Below are 18042 nucleotides of genomic sequence, written 5' to 3' on the forward strand. Positions count from 1 at the left end.
TTTGACTTCCATAATATGAAAAAAAAACAAAAAAAAAACTATGTAAGTCAATGGGGCCCATACATTTTTTTCCAAATATCTTCCTTTGTGTTCACCAGAAGAAAGAAACTCATACAGGTTTGGAACAACTTGAGGGGGAGTAAATGATGACAGAATTTGTATTTGTGGGTGAACTATCCCTTTAAATAAGTACTGGCGTTTGGTACTCACACTTGAAAAGAGCAATTCTCCTCCGTTTTTAAAATATGATGTACGTCAATAATAAATTACAGTGCACTCTGTGTTTTTTTAAAACGGGTTCAGTGTGATTTAGTGGGTTTGTATCACACACACGAGTCCTGTTGAGCAACACGCAGGAAAAGCGCGGTCATGTGATTGAGGGAACGCGCGGTGTGCACGCGCGCGCAGTGATCAGCTGCTCTTGGTCACATGACTCGATCTCTCATCTGAGCAGCAGCAGCATGGCTTCATCACAGCAGTGAGTTTCTTGTGTTTTAGCTATTTTCTGGATATTAATTCTACGCATAATCACGCAACTTTAAACGCGTGCAGAAGTGTTTGCTCCTGCGCATGCGCGGAGCGCTGTGTTTACATGTGTATGCGTTCTATCAGATGTTTTGTGTGTGTTTTGTGTTCTTTAAGTCAAGTCAACTTTATTAACTGGCGTCACTGCTCTTATCTTTTCCTTTTAGCGAATAAACTCTGATTTTAGTTGATGTTAGGTGGTGTACTTCCCTTTACGGTATTACCATGGTACAGTGGCGATGTTATATCGCTAGGTGAAAGTTGACCATGTCTAAACTTTGTTTAATCATCAAAGTTTTAGGTAAAATATATCCAGATATATATTTTAGCTGCTAGGTCATCATTTCCTTAGCGTAAGTTTAACATTTTAATCGCTTTTTGCAGTTTATTTTAATGATCTTTAATGTTTGTATATTTGTATTGAAGTACACATGTCAGCAGTCTGTCAAAATGTCTATAAAATTATGTTTAATTAATATATATATATATTATATATATATATATATATATATATATATATATGTTCAATGTTTTTGAAAGGAGTCTCTTATGCTCGTTAAGCCTGCATTTTATAAAAAAAAATACCGAAAAAAACTGTAATATTGTGAAATATTATTACAATTTAAAAGAATGGTTTTCTTTTTTAATAAGATTTAAAATATAATTTATTTATCTGATGCATTGCAAAGCTGAATTTTCAGCATCATTACTCCAGTCTTCAGTGTCACTTTGACCCTTCACAAATAATTTTTTCAGGATTCTTTGATGAATAAAAAGTGAATAAACAGCATTTATTCAAATTAGAAATCTTTTCTCACAATATAAATCTTTACTATCACATTTTTATCAATTTAACACATCCTTGATGAATAAACGTATTAATTTCTTTTTTTTTTAAATTACAGACCCCAAACTTTTTTTTCTTACTTTTTATTAATCAAAGAATGCTATAACGTTATAATTATTAATCAGCACAACTGTTTCCAACATTGATAATAAATCAGCATATTAGAAGGATCATGTGCTGAAAATTCAGCTTTGAATCACAGAAATAAATTATATTTGAAAGTCTATTAAAAATAGATTACCATTATTTTAAATTGTAATAATATTTCAGAATATTACAGTTTTTTCTGTATTTTTTATTAAATAAATGCAGGCTTGATGAGGATAAGAGAGAATGAGGGGAAGAAAAAAAAATTCCTTGGCTGAAGCAAATCTGAAATATTATTATATTATTATATCTGTGTAATAAGCAGAATAATGTGCCTGTCATCATAATATGATAATGAGCGGCCTACTTTACATTATCCCTGACACAGGACTCTTTTTATCAGGATGGATGATTTAACAGAAGTGAGTGTGTGAAGGGTTGCTGTGGTTTAATGTGCGGTGATGTGAATGTGAGCTGTGACCTTTGACCGCGCACTGGACAGATCTGTTAATCTTCACACACTCTACCCGTGATTAAGCTCTTTATCTTCCTTTTAGTCCAGAGTGTGATTTAAATGTTAGATATGAGAAAGTTACATCTCAGGGTAATCAAAGGCATAATCTGTTTCTGATATGGATGGTTGAATGGATTTTAAAGAGATTGTTCACCCAAAAATATATGTATCTGTGTGTATGACTTTCTTCTTTCAGTCGAACACAATTGGAGTTATATTGAAAAATATCCTGGCTCTTCCCAGCTTTATAAAGGGAGTGAATGGGGGGGTCGAGATTTTGAAGCCCAAAAAAGTGCGTCCATCCGTTACCAGAAGCCAGTGATTATAGTTTATAAAGTTATAAAAATTTATATTTTTCTTATAAAAAAAAAACTGCATGGCTTCACTTCAGAAGGACGCCTGGAGCCGAATGGATTACTTTTATGATGGATGGATGCACTTTTTTGCGCTTAAAAATCTCAGCCCCCCTTCATTCCCATTATAAAGCTTGGAAGAGCCAGGATCAGGGTTTCCACTAGCCTGGCGTGGCCATACTCAATTCTAGTCAAATATGAGTCTGGTACCGCTCCATTGAGCTTTGATTATGGGGCGTGTTTCAACCGAGCCAGGAAAGACCTCAATTGGATAGACCCACAACCAATCAGAGCAACGGAGCGACGCGTAACGTTAGTTGTCAAATGTCAACAGAACTCAACTGCACTGTGTTACCAAGCCCGTGTTTTTCTCCATGTCCGCGGGTTGAAGCGACCCCAATTATGTGATTATATAAATCCAGGAATGCGAATTTTAGCAGGCAACCTTGCCAAAATAACATATTTTGCCAACCAAACGCCATTTTTTTCCGGAGAACCCCCCGAAAGTTATAGTTTTGGGCTATAGTTTTGAGTAGCAATTGTGCGCGACATTGCAAAAACACTTGGAAATCCTGTCTGCACGCACGCTGGATTAAGTAACGTTACAAGAAAAAGATGAGTGTAAACGATCTTTGGCAGTAATAAAATAATTTAAGGATACACAGAGTACTGACCAACACGATCATCGTTTCTGAGAGAAATAGTGAAGGTGAATGCATATACAAACAAGTTCTCCGTTTAGGATTAGAGCAAATTGAACCCAAGAGCCTTTGATGACGTGGATGATGACGTTACTGTTGATCATCTGTCCATCATCGTCTAAAGCCCGCCCTGACAATTTCATTGGTCCGAACAGTTTCTGTTCGGGCATAATTCCTCCTCTATGGAGCGAGTCCAGACCGAATTGCCCGAGCAAAACATTTTGTGGGCGGGGCTAAATTCGGCTGGCATCCAGGCTAGGTTTCCACAGGTCTTTCCCACAATTCAAGGCCTTCAAATGTCTTACATTGGAGCAGAAAGTCTTAAATTCAATATCATGGCATTAAATTAGGCCTCTATGATTCCTGTGATGCAGAAAAATGTGGTCAGAATTGTAGAATCCATTCATAAAAATGTAATTTACTGTATAATGAGGAATGTCACGTGTTCAATTTTGGATGAATAAATCAACAGTAGGTCAGGACACTTAAAGGGACAGTTCACACAAAAATGAAAGTTCTGTCATATCCTTTATTCATCCTTTACTCATCATTTTTACTCATTTACTCATACTTTTCTCACCATTTACTCATTATTTACTCATCATATACTCATCATTTACTCATCATTTACTCATCATTTAATCATCATTTAGTCATCATATACTCATCATATACTCATCATTTAATCACCATTTACTCATCATTTAATCACCATTTACTCATCATATACTCATCATTTACTCATCATTTACTCACCATTTTTTACTTATCATCATTTAATCATCATTTACTCATTTAATCATCATTTACTCATTATTTACTCATTTAATCGTCATTTACTCATCATTTACTCATCATTTAATCATCATTTACTCATCATATACTCATCATTTAATCACCATTTACTCATCATTTACTCATCATTTACTCATCATATACTCATCATTTACTCATCATTTACTCATCATTTACTCACCATTTACTCATCATATAATCATCATTTACTCATCATTTACTCATCATTTACTCACCATTTACTCATCATATAATCATCATTTAATCATCATTTACTCATCATATAATCATCATTTACTCATCATTTACTCATCATTTACTCATCATTTACTCATCATATAATCATCATTTACTCATCATTTACTCATCATTTACTCACCATTTTTTACTTATCATAATTTAATCATCATTTAATCATCATTTACTCATTTAATCATCATTTACTCATTATTTACTAATTTAATCATCATTTACTCAACATTTACTCATCATATACTCATCATTTAATCACCATTTACTCATCATTTACTCATCATATACTCATCATTTACTCATCATATACTCATCATTTACTCATTATTTACTCATCATTTACTCATAATTTTTAATCATCATTTACTCACCATTTACTCATCATTTACTCATAATTTTTAATCATCATTTACTCACCATTTACTCATCATTTACTCATAATTTTGAATCATCATTTACCTCACCATTTAATCATCATTTACTCATTATTTACTCATCATTTACTCATAATTTTTAATCATCATTTACTCACCATTTAATCATCATTTAATCATCATTTAATCATCATTTAATCATCATTTACTCACCATTTAATCATCATTTAATCATCATTTACTCATCATATACTCATCATATACTCATCATTTAATCACCATTTACTCATATACTCATCATTTAATCATCATTTAATCATCATTTACTCACCATTTAATCATCATTTAATCATCATTTAATCATCATTTACTCACCATTTAATCATCATTTAATCATCATTTACTCATCATATACTCATCATATACTCATCATTTAATCACCATTTACTCATATACTCATCATTTAATCATCATTTACTCATTATTTACTCATCTTTTACTCATAATTTACTCATCATATACTCATCATATACTCATCATTTAATCACAATTTACTCATCATTTACTCATCATTTACTCATCATTTAATCACCATTTACTCATCATTTACTCACCATTTTACTTCTCATCATTTAATCATCATTTACTCATCATTTAATCACCTTTTACTCATCATTTACTCACCATTTTACTTCTCATCATTTAATCATCATTTACTCATCATTTAATCATCATTTACTCATTATTTAATCATCATTTACTCATTATTTACTCATTATTTACTCATTATTTACTCATAATTTTTAATCATCATTTACTCACCTTTTAATCATCATTTACTCATTATTTACTCATCATTTTTAATCATCATTTACTCACCATTTAATCATCATTTACTCATAATTTTTAATTATCATTTACTCACCATTTACTCACCATTTACTCACCAATTACTCACCAATTACTCACAATTTACTCATAATTTTCGCTCATCATTTAATCATCATTTAATCATCATTTACTCACCATTTACTCACCATTTACTCATCATTTACTCATCATTTACTCACCATTTACTCATCATCATTTACTCATCATTTTACTCTCCATTTACTCACCATTTACTCATCACCATTTACTCATCATTTACTCACCATTTACTCATCATCATTTACTCATCATTTTACTCTCCATTTACTCACCATTTACTCATCACCATTTACTCATCATTTTTACTCACCATTTACTCATCATTTTTACTCACCATTTACTCATCATTTTTACTCACCATTTACTCATCATTTTTACTCACCATTTACTCATCATTTTTACTCACCATTTACTCATCATTTTTACTCACCATTTACTCGTCATTTTTACTCACCATTTACTCACCATTCATTTACTCATCATCATTTACTCATAATTTTTACTCACCATTTACTCATCATTTACTCATCATTTTTACTCACCATTTACTCATCATCATTTACTCATCATCATTTAATCATCATTTACTCATCATCATTTACTCATAATTTTTACTCAACATTTACTCATCATTTACTCATCATTTAATCATCATTTACTCATCATCATTTACTCATAATTTTTACTCACCATTTACTCATCATCATTTAATCATCATTTACTCATCATTTACTCATCATTTTTTACTCCTCAAAGTGTCCAAATCACCCTAAATTCACCCTATTGAGACTACAAGCTAGCTGAAGTCGGCAAATTGAGCTTATTCGCTGTATTGTAAAACAATATATGTCAGCCATTTTTAGTAACGAGGCGAGCCGCTGGCAGAAGCCCCTCCCATGACGCGAATTCACATTTGTTGTGAAGTGAATGTCACACGCGGATGAAGAGAGTAAACTCAATGTTCAAGTGTCCGACTACGCACAAATAGCACGATTTATTCGCTTAATTCGTGTCTGGTGTGAACGCAGCATTAGTTTGAGAACAGATTTATGATAAATGTATTATGCTATGCTAATTCTACCAAAGCATTGTCACCAATTAGCAAGGTGGCATTTAGTGAATTAGCTAGTTAAAGCTATGTGTCCACTACTAAAAATTTGAGATTACATGATATTTTTAAGTTAAATGTATGGATTAGCTTACTCACATATTTCAAGTTCAGAGCAATTCAAGTACAAAATAAGTACAAAATAAACGTTACATTTCTTTACTTAAATTTGAGGCAATTTTTATGAGTTTTGCCATCTTACTGGGGTTCACAGTGCAGGAGAAAAGCAGCTTGAAGGTGTTCAAAGCGTCTTTATTGTATACGTGTGAATATCCCTTTAAGTTTGGCCTGCGGTCATGGGGTTTTTCAGTGTTTCTGGCACACAGATCAGCAGAAAATATTATTTCCTGTTATCATGGGATCAAATCCAGCTCTTGTGTAACCGCTGTGTTACAGTCACAAAGGTTTTCTGACCAAGATATGCATGTACTTCTTTGTAGCTTACATTAACAACAAATTATACCATCTGTGTGCAAACTGAAGTAGAAAGCAGTGTGTTATGTGAGTAACATGTATGTTTCTGTCTCCTCTATGACAGGAAGGCGGTGTATTGGCTGGGAAACGATACGTTGAGGGTATCGGCCGCCCTGTTTGCAGAAAACCGAGCGCGTTTGTGTCAAGGCCTGAAAGCGGAGAAGGATGTAAAGGCTGGATCTGTGGTGCTTCTTCAAGGAGGAGAACAGACGCAGAGATACTGCACTGACACCGACATGATCTTCAGACAGGTGGGCACACTGACATCCCGTTAAAGGGTTAGTTCACCCAAAAATGAAAATTCTGTCATTAATTACTCACCCTCATGTCGTTCGACACCCGTCAGACCTCCGTTCATCTTCGGAACAGAAATGAAGATATTTGAGTTGAAATCTGATGGCTCTGAAAGGCACTTTACACTCTCAAGACCCTTAAAAGGCACTAAATACGTCGTTACAAAGTCCATCTCACTACAGTGGTTCTACAATAACTTTATGAATCGGCGACAATAGTTTTTGTGCGCAAAAAAACCCTAAATAACGACTTGCATAGTGATGACGATTTCAAAACACGGCCTCATGAAGCTTCGAAGCGTTATGAATCAGTGAGTCGATTCATGATTCGGATCGCGTGTCAAACCACCAAACTGCGTAATCGACTCACTGATTCATAACGCTTCGAAGCTTCATGATGCCGTGTTTTGAAATCGTCATCACTATATAAGTCGTTATTTAGGGTTTTTTTGTGCACAAAAACTATTGTCACCGATTCATAAAGTTATTTTAGAACCACTGTAGTGAGATGGACTTTGTATCGACGTCTTTAGTACCTTTTAAGGGTCTTGAGAGTGTAAAGTGCATTGTGCCAATGGAGGCCTTTCAGAGCCATCAGATTTACACTAAAATATCTTCATTTCTGTTCCGAAGATGAACGGAGGTCTGACGGGTGTTGAACGACATGAGGGTACATAATTAATGACAGAATTTTCTTTTTAGGGTGAACTTACCCTTTAAAGAGGACCGCTTATGCCCTATAGAGCAGGTTTTCCTGCTTGAATGTTGATTATCTCCTCATATTCTCCATTGTTGCGGCTCCTCTCTTCCCAGTCTGTCAGTAACGCTCTGTTTAGTTCCTTCTCTATGAAGCCCCGCCTTCTGAAAAGCACACTGTGCTCTGATTGGTCGGCTGGAGCAGTGTGTTGTGATTGGTCAAGTGTGTTTGGGAAATGTCCGGCCCCTCACCATAACCGGCAGTTTCAACACACTAACTAACTCAACCAGGCCCCGCCCCTTTATTCTGCATATGAATTAGGGATGCACCGAATATTCGGCCACCGAAAATTTTGGAATAGAATTTCGGCCGAAAGACTTTTATCACCGAAACAACACGGCCGAAATGTTGTGATGACACAAACAGAAACCGCGACCTGCACATGCACATTCAGTATATCTGAGAAACACCCACGTCTGCTCCATGGCCAATCACTGACAGCGAGAGCTCATGTTCTCGATGAAAAGAGGACCAGACGTCGCTGTGAAACCCAACGGTTTCCCAATGCAATCTTAACAGTGGCAGTGGCGCAAAAAGTGGGTATGCGCTATATGCGGCTCCAAAGGGGCTCCAAAGCGATGGTATAAAAAAAAATTTTTTGTTTGTATTTTCTATATGTAGCTGCTGTTGTGCGTTTCTAAATAATGTCTGTATTTCCTCTATATTATATAACATTTAAGAGGACTAACAGGCTAGAGTAGGCGCCCTCATAAGATTCCATAATAGAATTTCGGATAATAATGTAATATTGCGAGTGGGCGCGCCTGGCGCCGGTGGCAAGCCAAAGTTTTCATATACGCTTGGGCTGGCGTCTGATTGCGCATTGACACGTCAAAAGCGTGCGATTTGACAGCGAAACGTGCATCCTTGATGCGGGATTTACCACAAAAACGTGCATTCTTAACGTGCGCTTTGGGGTCAAGGAAAACACGCGTTTCCGATGCGGGTTTTTAAATCAAAGCGCACGTCCTCGGCGCGTGGTTTGCTATTTTTCCGTGACCCCAGAGAATGCGCGCTTATATGGTAAATCACGCGTGTTTGAAGTATCCAAACAGACTAATGAACGTGCTCTTTCCTTGGTGTTCTTAAATGTGCATGCTCACTTTTTAGGGCACACCTCTTATAAAGTAAAGTTACATATTGTTGACCATCTTTTTAAGTAATTACACTATTTACCATGACACACTATGGCTGTTATAGAATTAAATGAAATCAGTGTCAACAAAATCCATCTTACCATTTATCAAAATCCACTTACACTGTAATTACAATTGCCTAAATAATGTAATGAGATTTTTAGATTTATGTTCTAAATATAATATTTAATTTATAGAAATTCCAGGCCTATGAAACTATAAACTGCCAGTATATTTGGCGGTGTGAGTGGATTCTAAAATCATCAACTAATTCGTTCTAACCGACTTTTCAAAAACGGTGAATTATTTGAGAACGAAACCTATACTTTGTTTGAATCTATTTTTGTTGGAAAAATAGAGCAAAACTGTAAAAAATCACAACTTGTTGGTAATTGAACTGTTGTATAAAATTCATATCACATTTTGCAATCATGCTGATATCGGCTACTCTGGAAAATAGCACTCTTGCTCTTATGATATTGCTTAATTCATAATTTCCTCTTTAATTACTTTCAAACGAATATTTATTTTTTTGTTCGTTATTAGCCTATTTTTAATGAAAATACAACAACAATAAAATAGTACAGTAAAACAAAACTCGCGTATATTAAACTTTTGTTAAAAAACGAATAAGACGGATGACATAAAATAGCTATACATGAATTATAACAAATAAATAAAAGATATTTGGAAATTCCCCTTTAAAACGGGGAACGCTCAGTTTGTGGTTTGTGTTTTTTTATTATTAACAAAAGTGATCTTGTGCTTGTGCCTCCTATCGTCCTGTCAATCATCTCGCTCGCGGCTATGATTAGAGTTACAGTACAATTTAAATTCACCATCATCGGTTCCCATCCTCAGCCGATCTGCATGACAGTTTTTGCAATGACCATCAACACTAGATAAATGGGCAAGTGAAAAGGCACGCCATGTTACAATTTAGTAGGAACTAAAGTGCGCTCTAGAATGTTTGCTAGCAGCATTGTTACTAGTAGTATTGGGCATCGAGAACCGGGTCATACTTGGAATCGTTATAAAAATTCAGATTCTTTTCTTTCTTTTCGTTTCTTTATCAATGGGGGGCGCCAAAATTGTTGCTGCATACCCCTCTGGCACTGGGTAGTTGCGCCCCTGAACAGTGGGCATGTTTTAAGCGCGGAACACACTTCAATCCGAGTTCCCACACCAACATCGATCAACATTTATCACGTAATTCAAACTATAAATGCCGTTTTGACGCTCTCTAATGTGGCATCACTGATCACATCACAGTTAGAGCGGCGGCGCGCGCGCGCGTGAACGCGATCATCAGTGAGCGCGATCGATCATCTCTTCCTTAAGAATAAACATGAATGAACATCTGAAGGTATGTTGAGGATACATTACAACTTACTGTCCCGTATCATATGTGGTGTAATCGCTAAATCAGTATTTCAACGGCGGAAAGACGTCAATATAACTGCTGTAAACTAACTTTAGCATCACATTTACCCAGAGGTGGGCAGTAACAAAGTACATTTACTTGAGTACTGTACTTAAGTACACTTTTTGAGTATCTGTACTTTACTGAAGTATTATTTTTTAGGGAAACTTTTACTTTTACTTCACTACATTTGAAAGACAAATATCGTACTTTTTACTCCACTACATTTCTATCAAGGCCCTCAAAGTCGAAAGTCGTTTCTGTAGCAGCTTTGCAAGTCAGTGGATGAATTTTTTTTTTTTGAGAACAGCCATTAAGTAATCACTTTTGTAGGGTCATAATTTCCCAACATTTTTTGAACACTGATCAGTTTATAGCAAACTGGAGGAAGACGGTTCCTCGGCACAGTGTGTGCACCCATGCCCATATTAGAAAGTAAGTTTCAGTTTTCTGAAAAGATTAAAGATTAGTTTTGTTGGCATACACTTGATGAATGTCTCATAAAATGTTAAAAAACGTAAATGTCAGGGAGAAAGAGAAGCATAGACATATGGATGATGAAAGAGCTCAGTTCAGTCAGTTTTTTTTTGTGCCTCTGAGATGCCAGAGCACGAGTACTGAATAGAGCTTTCTTTTGTGTGTTTTTTTCGCACTTAAACAGACCAATACACACAAAATGTCAAAATTTTCATTTTGGAAAGTATTCACGTAAACAAAGTTGATTATGTCATAAGTGAACGTAAACATTTGGGGGAATATCGGATGTGTATCAGTGTATAGGATTTGTGCATTCTGCCTTAAAGTGACAGCAGCTTTGTAACTTTTATACAAGTATTTAAATTAGTTCAAGATAGTCGTATGCTAGCATGTCGGATGGAGCATCACTGACTGGCTTAAACCACCGTGATGGCTATAGCGTGCATTCATACAACAATGCAACGATAATAAAATAATGCATTGACATAAAAAAGGAAATTTACTTTTGATACTTAAGTACTTTTATAAACAAGTAGTTCTGTACTTTTACTTAAGTAAAAATAGTTTTTTACAACTTTCACTTGTAACGGAGTAATATTTGACCAGTAGTACTTTTACTTTTACTTGAGTAATGGAGTTGTGTACTTTGTCCACCTCTGCATTTACCTCAGGCAGTCATTCAGTGTCCACAGAATTTTATTCACTAGAGTAAATCAACTCTTTCACTAAATATATGCTCTATATTAGCCGTTATATATTCTACTTAATCTGTTAATGATATCTTGATTATTTCATGTATGTTTAAATAAACCTGTCATGAAAATGACAGACACTGTGTATAGGCTAAATGATTATATTTCAACCACGAATTGGATAAGAAACTATTTTATTATTAGATTTAGAAGTTATTGCAAAAACTGCCTTATGTGAAGTTTACATGTTTGCGTACTATGTTATTGGAGTGTTGATTATTAGACCTAAAAATAAATGGCAACTGAATTTAGGCTAATAGTTTGGGCTCTGTTGTTAACCTTTAATATTAATGTGCAAGTAAGGGCTCCCTATATAGTTTACAGCAATATCTTCAATAAACTTTTAGTTATAACTTAATTCATTTAAGGACAGATACTTTTTTTTTTCTTCTTCAGTAAACCAATAAAAATAAATAAAAAGGCATTTTGTAAAACTGCTGTACCGAACCGTCAGTTTTGTGTACCGCTATCCCTATTCTACAGTTAACATATGGGCTATGGCAGTCTTTGCTTTGATACACTATTATGTTGAAGGCCTACAGAGAAAGTAGTTGAATCTTTAAGCAGTTGCACTTGTTCTGAATGCACTTTCTTGTAGTAGCCCTACAGAGAAATGTTTTAAATGCACTAGACCTAAATGCACTTTGTTTTTATGAGAGAACATTTAATTTTAAAACTGTAGGCCTGTACATTATTATTTAATGCACACATGAGTGGGGTCAAGTTAAACATTTTAGTTTGAATTTTATTTTATACTGTGCATTGTTGCAATGTGCTATAAATATTGGCATAATTTGTAATTGATTTATTCTTTGAAACTTTAATATTAATTTATACAATTGCAATTCCTTGATTTTAGTAAAGTTAGTACACAGTCATAGCCATAAAAGCAATGGTGCTAATAATTGGCATAATTTCTTCCGGTGTTTCGGTTTTCGGCCTTGGTTTCCTGTTTTTCGGTTTTCGGCCTTGGTTGGTTTTCGGCCTTGGTTTCCTCTTTTTCGGTTTTCGGCCTTGGTTTTCGGCCTTGGTTGGTTTTCGGCCTTGGTTTCCTCTTTTTCGGTTTTCGGCCTTGGTTGGTTTTCGGCCTTGGTTTCCTCTTTTTCGGTTTTCGGCCTTGGTTTCCTCTTTTTCGGTTTTCGGCCTTGGTTTCCTCTTTTTCGGTTTTCGGCCTTGGTTTCCTCTTTTTCGGTTTTCGGTTTCGGCCAAGAATTTTCTTTTCGGTGCATCCCTAGTATGAATTATTATAATGACGTGTTGGTTCACGGAGGAAAACTCAAGACTACAATGGAGTAGGGCTGTAACGATTTGACCAAAAATAAAAACCTCGATTAATTGAACATTTGACCTCGATTACGATTAATGAACGATTATTTTGCTTTTTTTTGTTGCTTTTTTTGCCCTCATAAGGTTTTTGAGTAAGTTCCTGATAAGGTTTGTACTGTAAATATGTTCTACTATTAAAGGTGGATTTTTTTTTTCTAATGAAAAAGTGCATTTCTTTGTGATTTTAAAATACTTGAAGGAAACGGTTCACTTTTAGCAGTTATTGTCTATGGGAGTAGAGATTTGAGATTGATTGTGTGTGTGTGTGAATTACTCATACCGTCTCTATTCATTATGAAGCTGTGGTTTGTACTTCAAAGGTATTAAAATGTACGCCTATAACGGTTGAGTTTCTAAGCTACTTTAGTCACAGGACGGCGGTGACACTGCGTTTCTGCGCGCGATCTTCACGTGATGTGCGAGCTTCTGTCTGAGTGTTCGTTTGTCACAATATATCAGGCATTAGTTCAACATAATACACATCTGATGGTCGAAACTCGCTTTAATGTTCAAACTGGCAGGGCTTAAACCACATACAAATGACAGCTTTGTGAGGATGCAGGTGAAAGATCTGCCTTCAGGGCGCGCACGCGTGTTATCAGAGACGCAACCGCGCTCTGTGTCACAGAAAAAAAGCTGAGCACTGAACGGATGCGTATTGTTGTTTTTGAATAGTGCTCAATCGCTTTAAATGTTGAAACTGGCAAGCCTTTAAACGCATGTACTTGACAAACTTTATGAGCATGAAAGTGAAAGCGATCTGGCTTCGCGCACCGTCTGTGTGTGTGTGTGTGTGTCAGCGTGTATAGGCTATAAGAACAGCAATTAACTGACCTGTATAAACTGTGTAAAACATGCAGTTACTATAGTGATTCTGGGCATCTATAAACACAGATAACTGCTCCTGCATCTGTGTGTTCCTGCAAACTGCACTTGATGTGACTGACGGGGCGGAGTCACGTGAAAACCGAAATAACCGACATGGGAAAAATACGTCGGTTAGAGGTTCTGAATGTCGGTTTCGGTTATTTTCCGATTAATCGTACAGCCCTACAATGGAGGCGTTTCAGGAGCTCAGAAACACTGATAGAGAGAAGAACTGGAGCTTTATTACACACTAAAGGAAGATGAATATGTAAAAACTAAAAATTCTGGATAATAAAAAAGATTTTTGAAAACCAAACAAAGTTTTGGTACAATATGGTTCCACATGTCGTGGACGACCAACACCTCCAGCCTGGTCAAGAAGGCTCACCAGCGCCTCTTCTTCCTGAGGACACTGAGGAAGAATCAGCTCTCCTCGGCTATCCTGGTGAACTTCTACCGCTGCGCAATAGAAAGCATCCTGACCAACTGTGTGGCAGTGTGGTATGGGAGCTGCTCTGTTGCGGAGCGCAAGGCACTGCAGCGGGTGGTGAAAACTGCCCAGCGCATCACAGGGACTCCACTGCCTGCCATCGAACACATCCAGAGGAAACGCTGCCTGCATCGAGCTCGCAGCATCCTCAAGGACTCCTCTCACCCAGCCCACAGACTGTTTTCTCTCCTGCCCTCCGGCAGGCGTTTCAGGATCCACCGGACCAGGACCAGCAGACTTAAGAACAGTTTTTTCCCCAGAGCTGTCTCTTTATTGAACTCAAACCCCCGTTGATCCACTTCCCTCATAAACTGATAACTCTCCTACCTCACATCCACCTTCACTTTGTTATTTGCACTACTGACTGTTTATTACAGTAACAACTGTTTACTTATGCATTCTGCACCACCATACCGTAACTGGATTATGCTCATCTGCACTGCCGACTGTATTTACAGTAACAATGTTTACATTTGCATTTTGCACCATACTTCTAACTGGAATATGCAACCACTTTCCACTGCACTTTTACACTTTCTTTCGGATAGCTCTGTCCATAATTTATTGTACTAACTTAATCCACTGCTATATTCCTCATATTAGCCTAACATATTATTGTATACCTCTAACTGTAAAATTCTGTTCAAGTAATAACCGTCTGTATATTTATTCATAGTACATAGTCACCTGTAAATTCTGTTTATAGTAATAGCCATCTGTATATTTATTCATAGTACATATTCACCTGTAAATTCTGTTTATAGTAATAGCCATCTGTATATTTATTCACTGTATATATTCATCTGTAAATTCAGTTCTACTTATAGTAATAACCATCTCTCTACTTATACATATTTATATATATTCAGAACATTTTTATGTCCTGCACTTACGCAACCATTGTATATATCCTGCACTTGCTGCTATTGCACTTCTGGTTAGACCTAAACTGCATTTCGTTGCCTTGTACTTGTACTTGTGTAATGACAATAAAGTTGAATCTAATCTAATCTAATCTAAACTTGTTATTAGTTCACTTGAACTAATGATGAAAGATACTTCTAAAGCATTTATTAATCATAGTTCATAGTAATTTCAACATTTACTAATACTAGGCATTCCAAAATTATTGATTAAGTGTCTGCTCGTGGTTATTTGATCTAATTGCAATTATTCGAGATAACCACAATAATTCAAATTTAAATTTCCTTCATATAAAATGCAGGCTTGTGGGTTTGATCAGATTATTATATTATATTATATTATATTATATTATATTATATTATATTATATTATATTATATTATATTATATTATATTATATTATATTATATTATATTAATTATATTATATTATATTATATTATATTATATTATATTATATTATATTATATTATATTAATTATATTAATATTATATTATATTATATTATATTATATTATATTATATTAATTATATTAATATTATATTATATTATATTATATTAATTATTATATTATATTATATTATATTATATTATATTATATTATATTATATTATATTATATTATATTATATTATATTAATTATATTATATTATATTATATTATATATTGTATTATATTATATTATATTATTTTATTAATTATATTATATTAATTATAGTATATTATATTATATTTATTATTACATCAAATTATATTAATTAAATTAAATTAAATTAATTATATTATATTATCTTTTATTATATTAATTAAATTAATTATATTTATTATATTATATTTATTATATATTATATTATATTATATTATATTATATTATATTATATTATATTATATTATATTATATTATATTATATTATATTATATTCATAAAATTATGCCATTACAACAAATATTTAAAATATACTGTCTTTAAGTTGTTTCTACATTAATTTGGAGATTTTACTGTGAAATTATTACAGTATAAAATATTAAAAACTCATTTTAGACTGTGCTTATTATATTATATTATATTATATTATATTATATTATATTATATTATATTATATTATATTATATTATATTATATTATATTATATTATATTATATTATATTATATTATATTAATTATATTATATTATATTATATTATATTATATATTATATTCTAGTTATTTATTATATTATATACATATAAATATTTATTTTAATTTTCTATTATTATAATTCCAAGTTAAAAAAATATTAGGTTTACATTGTATGTGACATGAACAAAACAGAATTAAATCTTTAATTGCAATTATTTGTATGACAATCAATCGTTGGCACAAAATTCATGATCTAACTAAAACATTATAAAAATGAAAAATTTTACATTATTTAATATTATTTAATGGACCTCGTCACAATTATCGATTAAGCGTCTGATTGTGGTTATTCGATCTAATAGCAATTATTCAAGATAACCGCAATAATTGTGCAGTTTAAATATCAATCACATTTTGCCATCCAAATAACGGCATCTTAGAGGAAAGGAAAGAATAAAGATATTAAATATTAAAAAACATTGAGATAAAAGTACACAAAGATTGGTCAAAGGTCTTCCTTCATATGAAATGCAGGTTTGTTTCAATCAGATTATTTTAACTAATTTAAATTAAATTTATTTGTTTTTTTTAAATGTTTTTTTATGTATTTATTTAATTTTATTTTATGTATTTAATTGTATTTTATATATTTATTTATTTTTTATTTTATGTATTTATTTTATTTTAAGTATTTATTTATTTATTTAATTTTATTTTATGTATTTATTTAATTTTATGTATTTTTATTTTTTATTTTGTATTATTTTTATTTTATTGCGTATTTTTTTATTTTATGTATTTTTTTTGTTTAATTTGTTTATTATGTATTTATTTTATTTTATGTATTTTTATTATTTTTCATTTTATTTTAAATATATTTTGTAATTTAATTTGATTTATTTATTCACAGCATTAAAGTTAATTAAATGGGCCTATTTTCTATTATTTATATAAACATTTTTCCAAGGCTTACACTGTATGTGACATAATATACAAAACATAATTAAATCTTCAATCACAATTATTTGTATGACAATCAATCATCGGCACAAAATTCATGATGGTGACAGTCCTAACTAAAACTTTACAAATATTACGTTTTATGTTATTTTATATTATTTAATGCCAGAATTAACAATGAACCGTTACAAAGATGAATAAATACTGTAACAAATGTATCGCTCAGGGTTAGTTAATGCATGTTAACAAATTAGACCTTATATTAAAGTGGAGAATTTAGTGTTTTAAGGGTCACAGCCAAAATGCTTACTGTCAAATAATGGGCTGATAGCTGATTAATGTGACTGAATGAAGCATCTACAGTAACTGATCTGTGCTAACCAGCCAAACCTGGTCCTGTTCGTGCCAGTGGACGAATAAATTAACACAGACTCGCTTTCATACACCAGAAACTACAGCGATCAGAAACATCTCTGACTCGACTTCTCAATGATTATTGAGTGTTCGTCTTCCCATTCTATCGTTCATAAGTGCTGCTCTTGTTTGTTATGCTAAATG

At 33.3% G+C, this 18042-nt stretch overlaps 1 protein-coding gene across 5 annotated transcripts in view; it reads left to right on the forward strand.

Moving 5' to 3' along the window:
• The first annotated feature begins 273 nt into the window (after positions 1 to 273).
• pepd (peptidase D) overlaps positions 274 to 18042 on the forward strand; it is a 161275-nt gene continuing 143506 nt past the window's right edge. For 2 of the 5 annotated variants that reach the window (XM_079825839.1, XM_079825837.1), the window contains exons 1-2: positions 6885 to 6912; positions 7025 to 7211. In XM_079825839.1, the coding sequence (XP_079681965.1) occupies positions 6911 to 6912; positions 7025 to 7211 (189 nt within the window). In that variant the 5' untranslated portion in view covers positions 6885 to 6910. Of the gene's footprint in view, positions 479 to 6884; positions 6913 to 7024; positions 7212 to 18042 lie in introns of those variants that run through there. The other 3 variants (XM_079825840.1, XM_079825838.1, XM_079825836.1) reach the window with 2 other exon arrangements.

This window comes from Gobio gobio (assembly GCF_949357685.1).
Source record: "Gobio gobio genome assembly, chromosome: 9".
NCBI classification, from domain to species: domain Eukaryota; kingdom Metazoa; phylum Chordata; class Actinopteri; order Cypriniformes; family Gobionidae; genus Gobio; species Gobio gobio.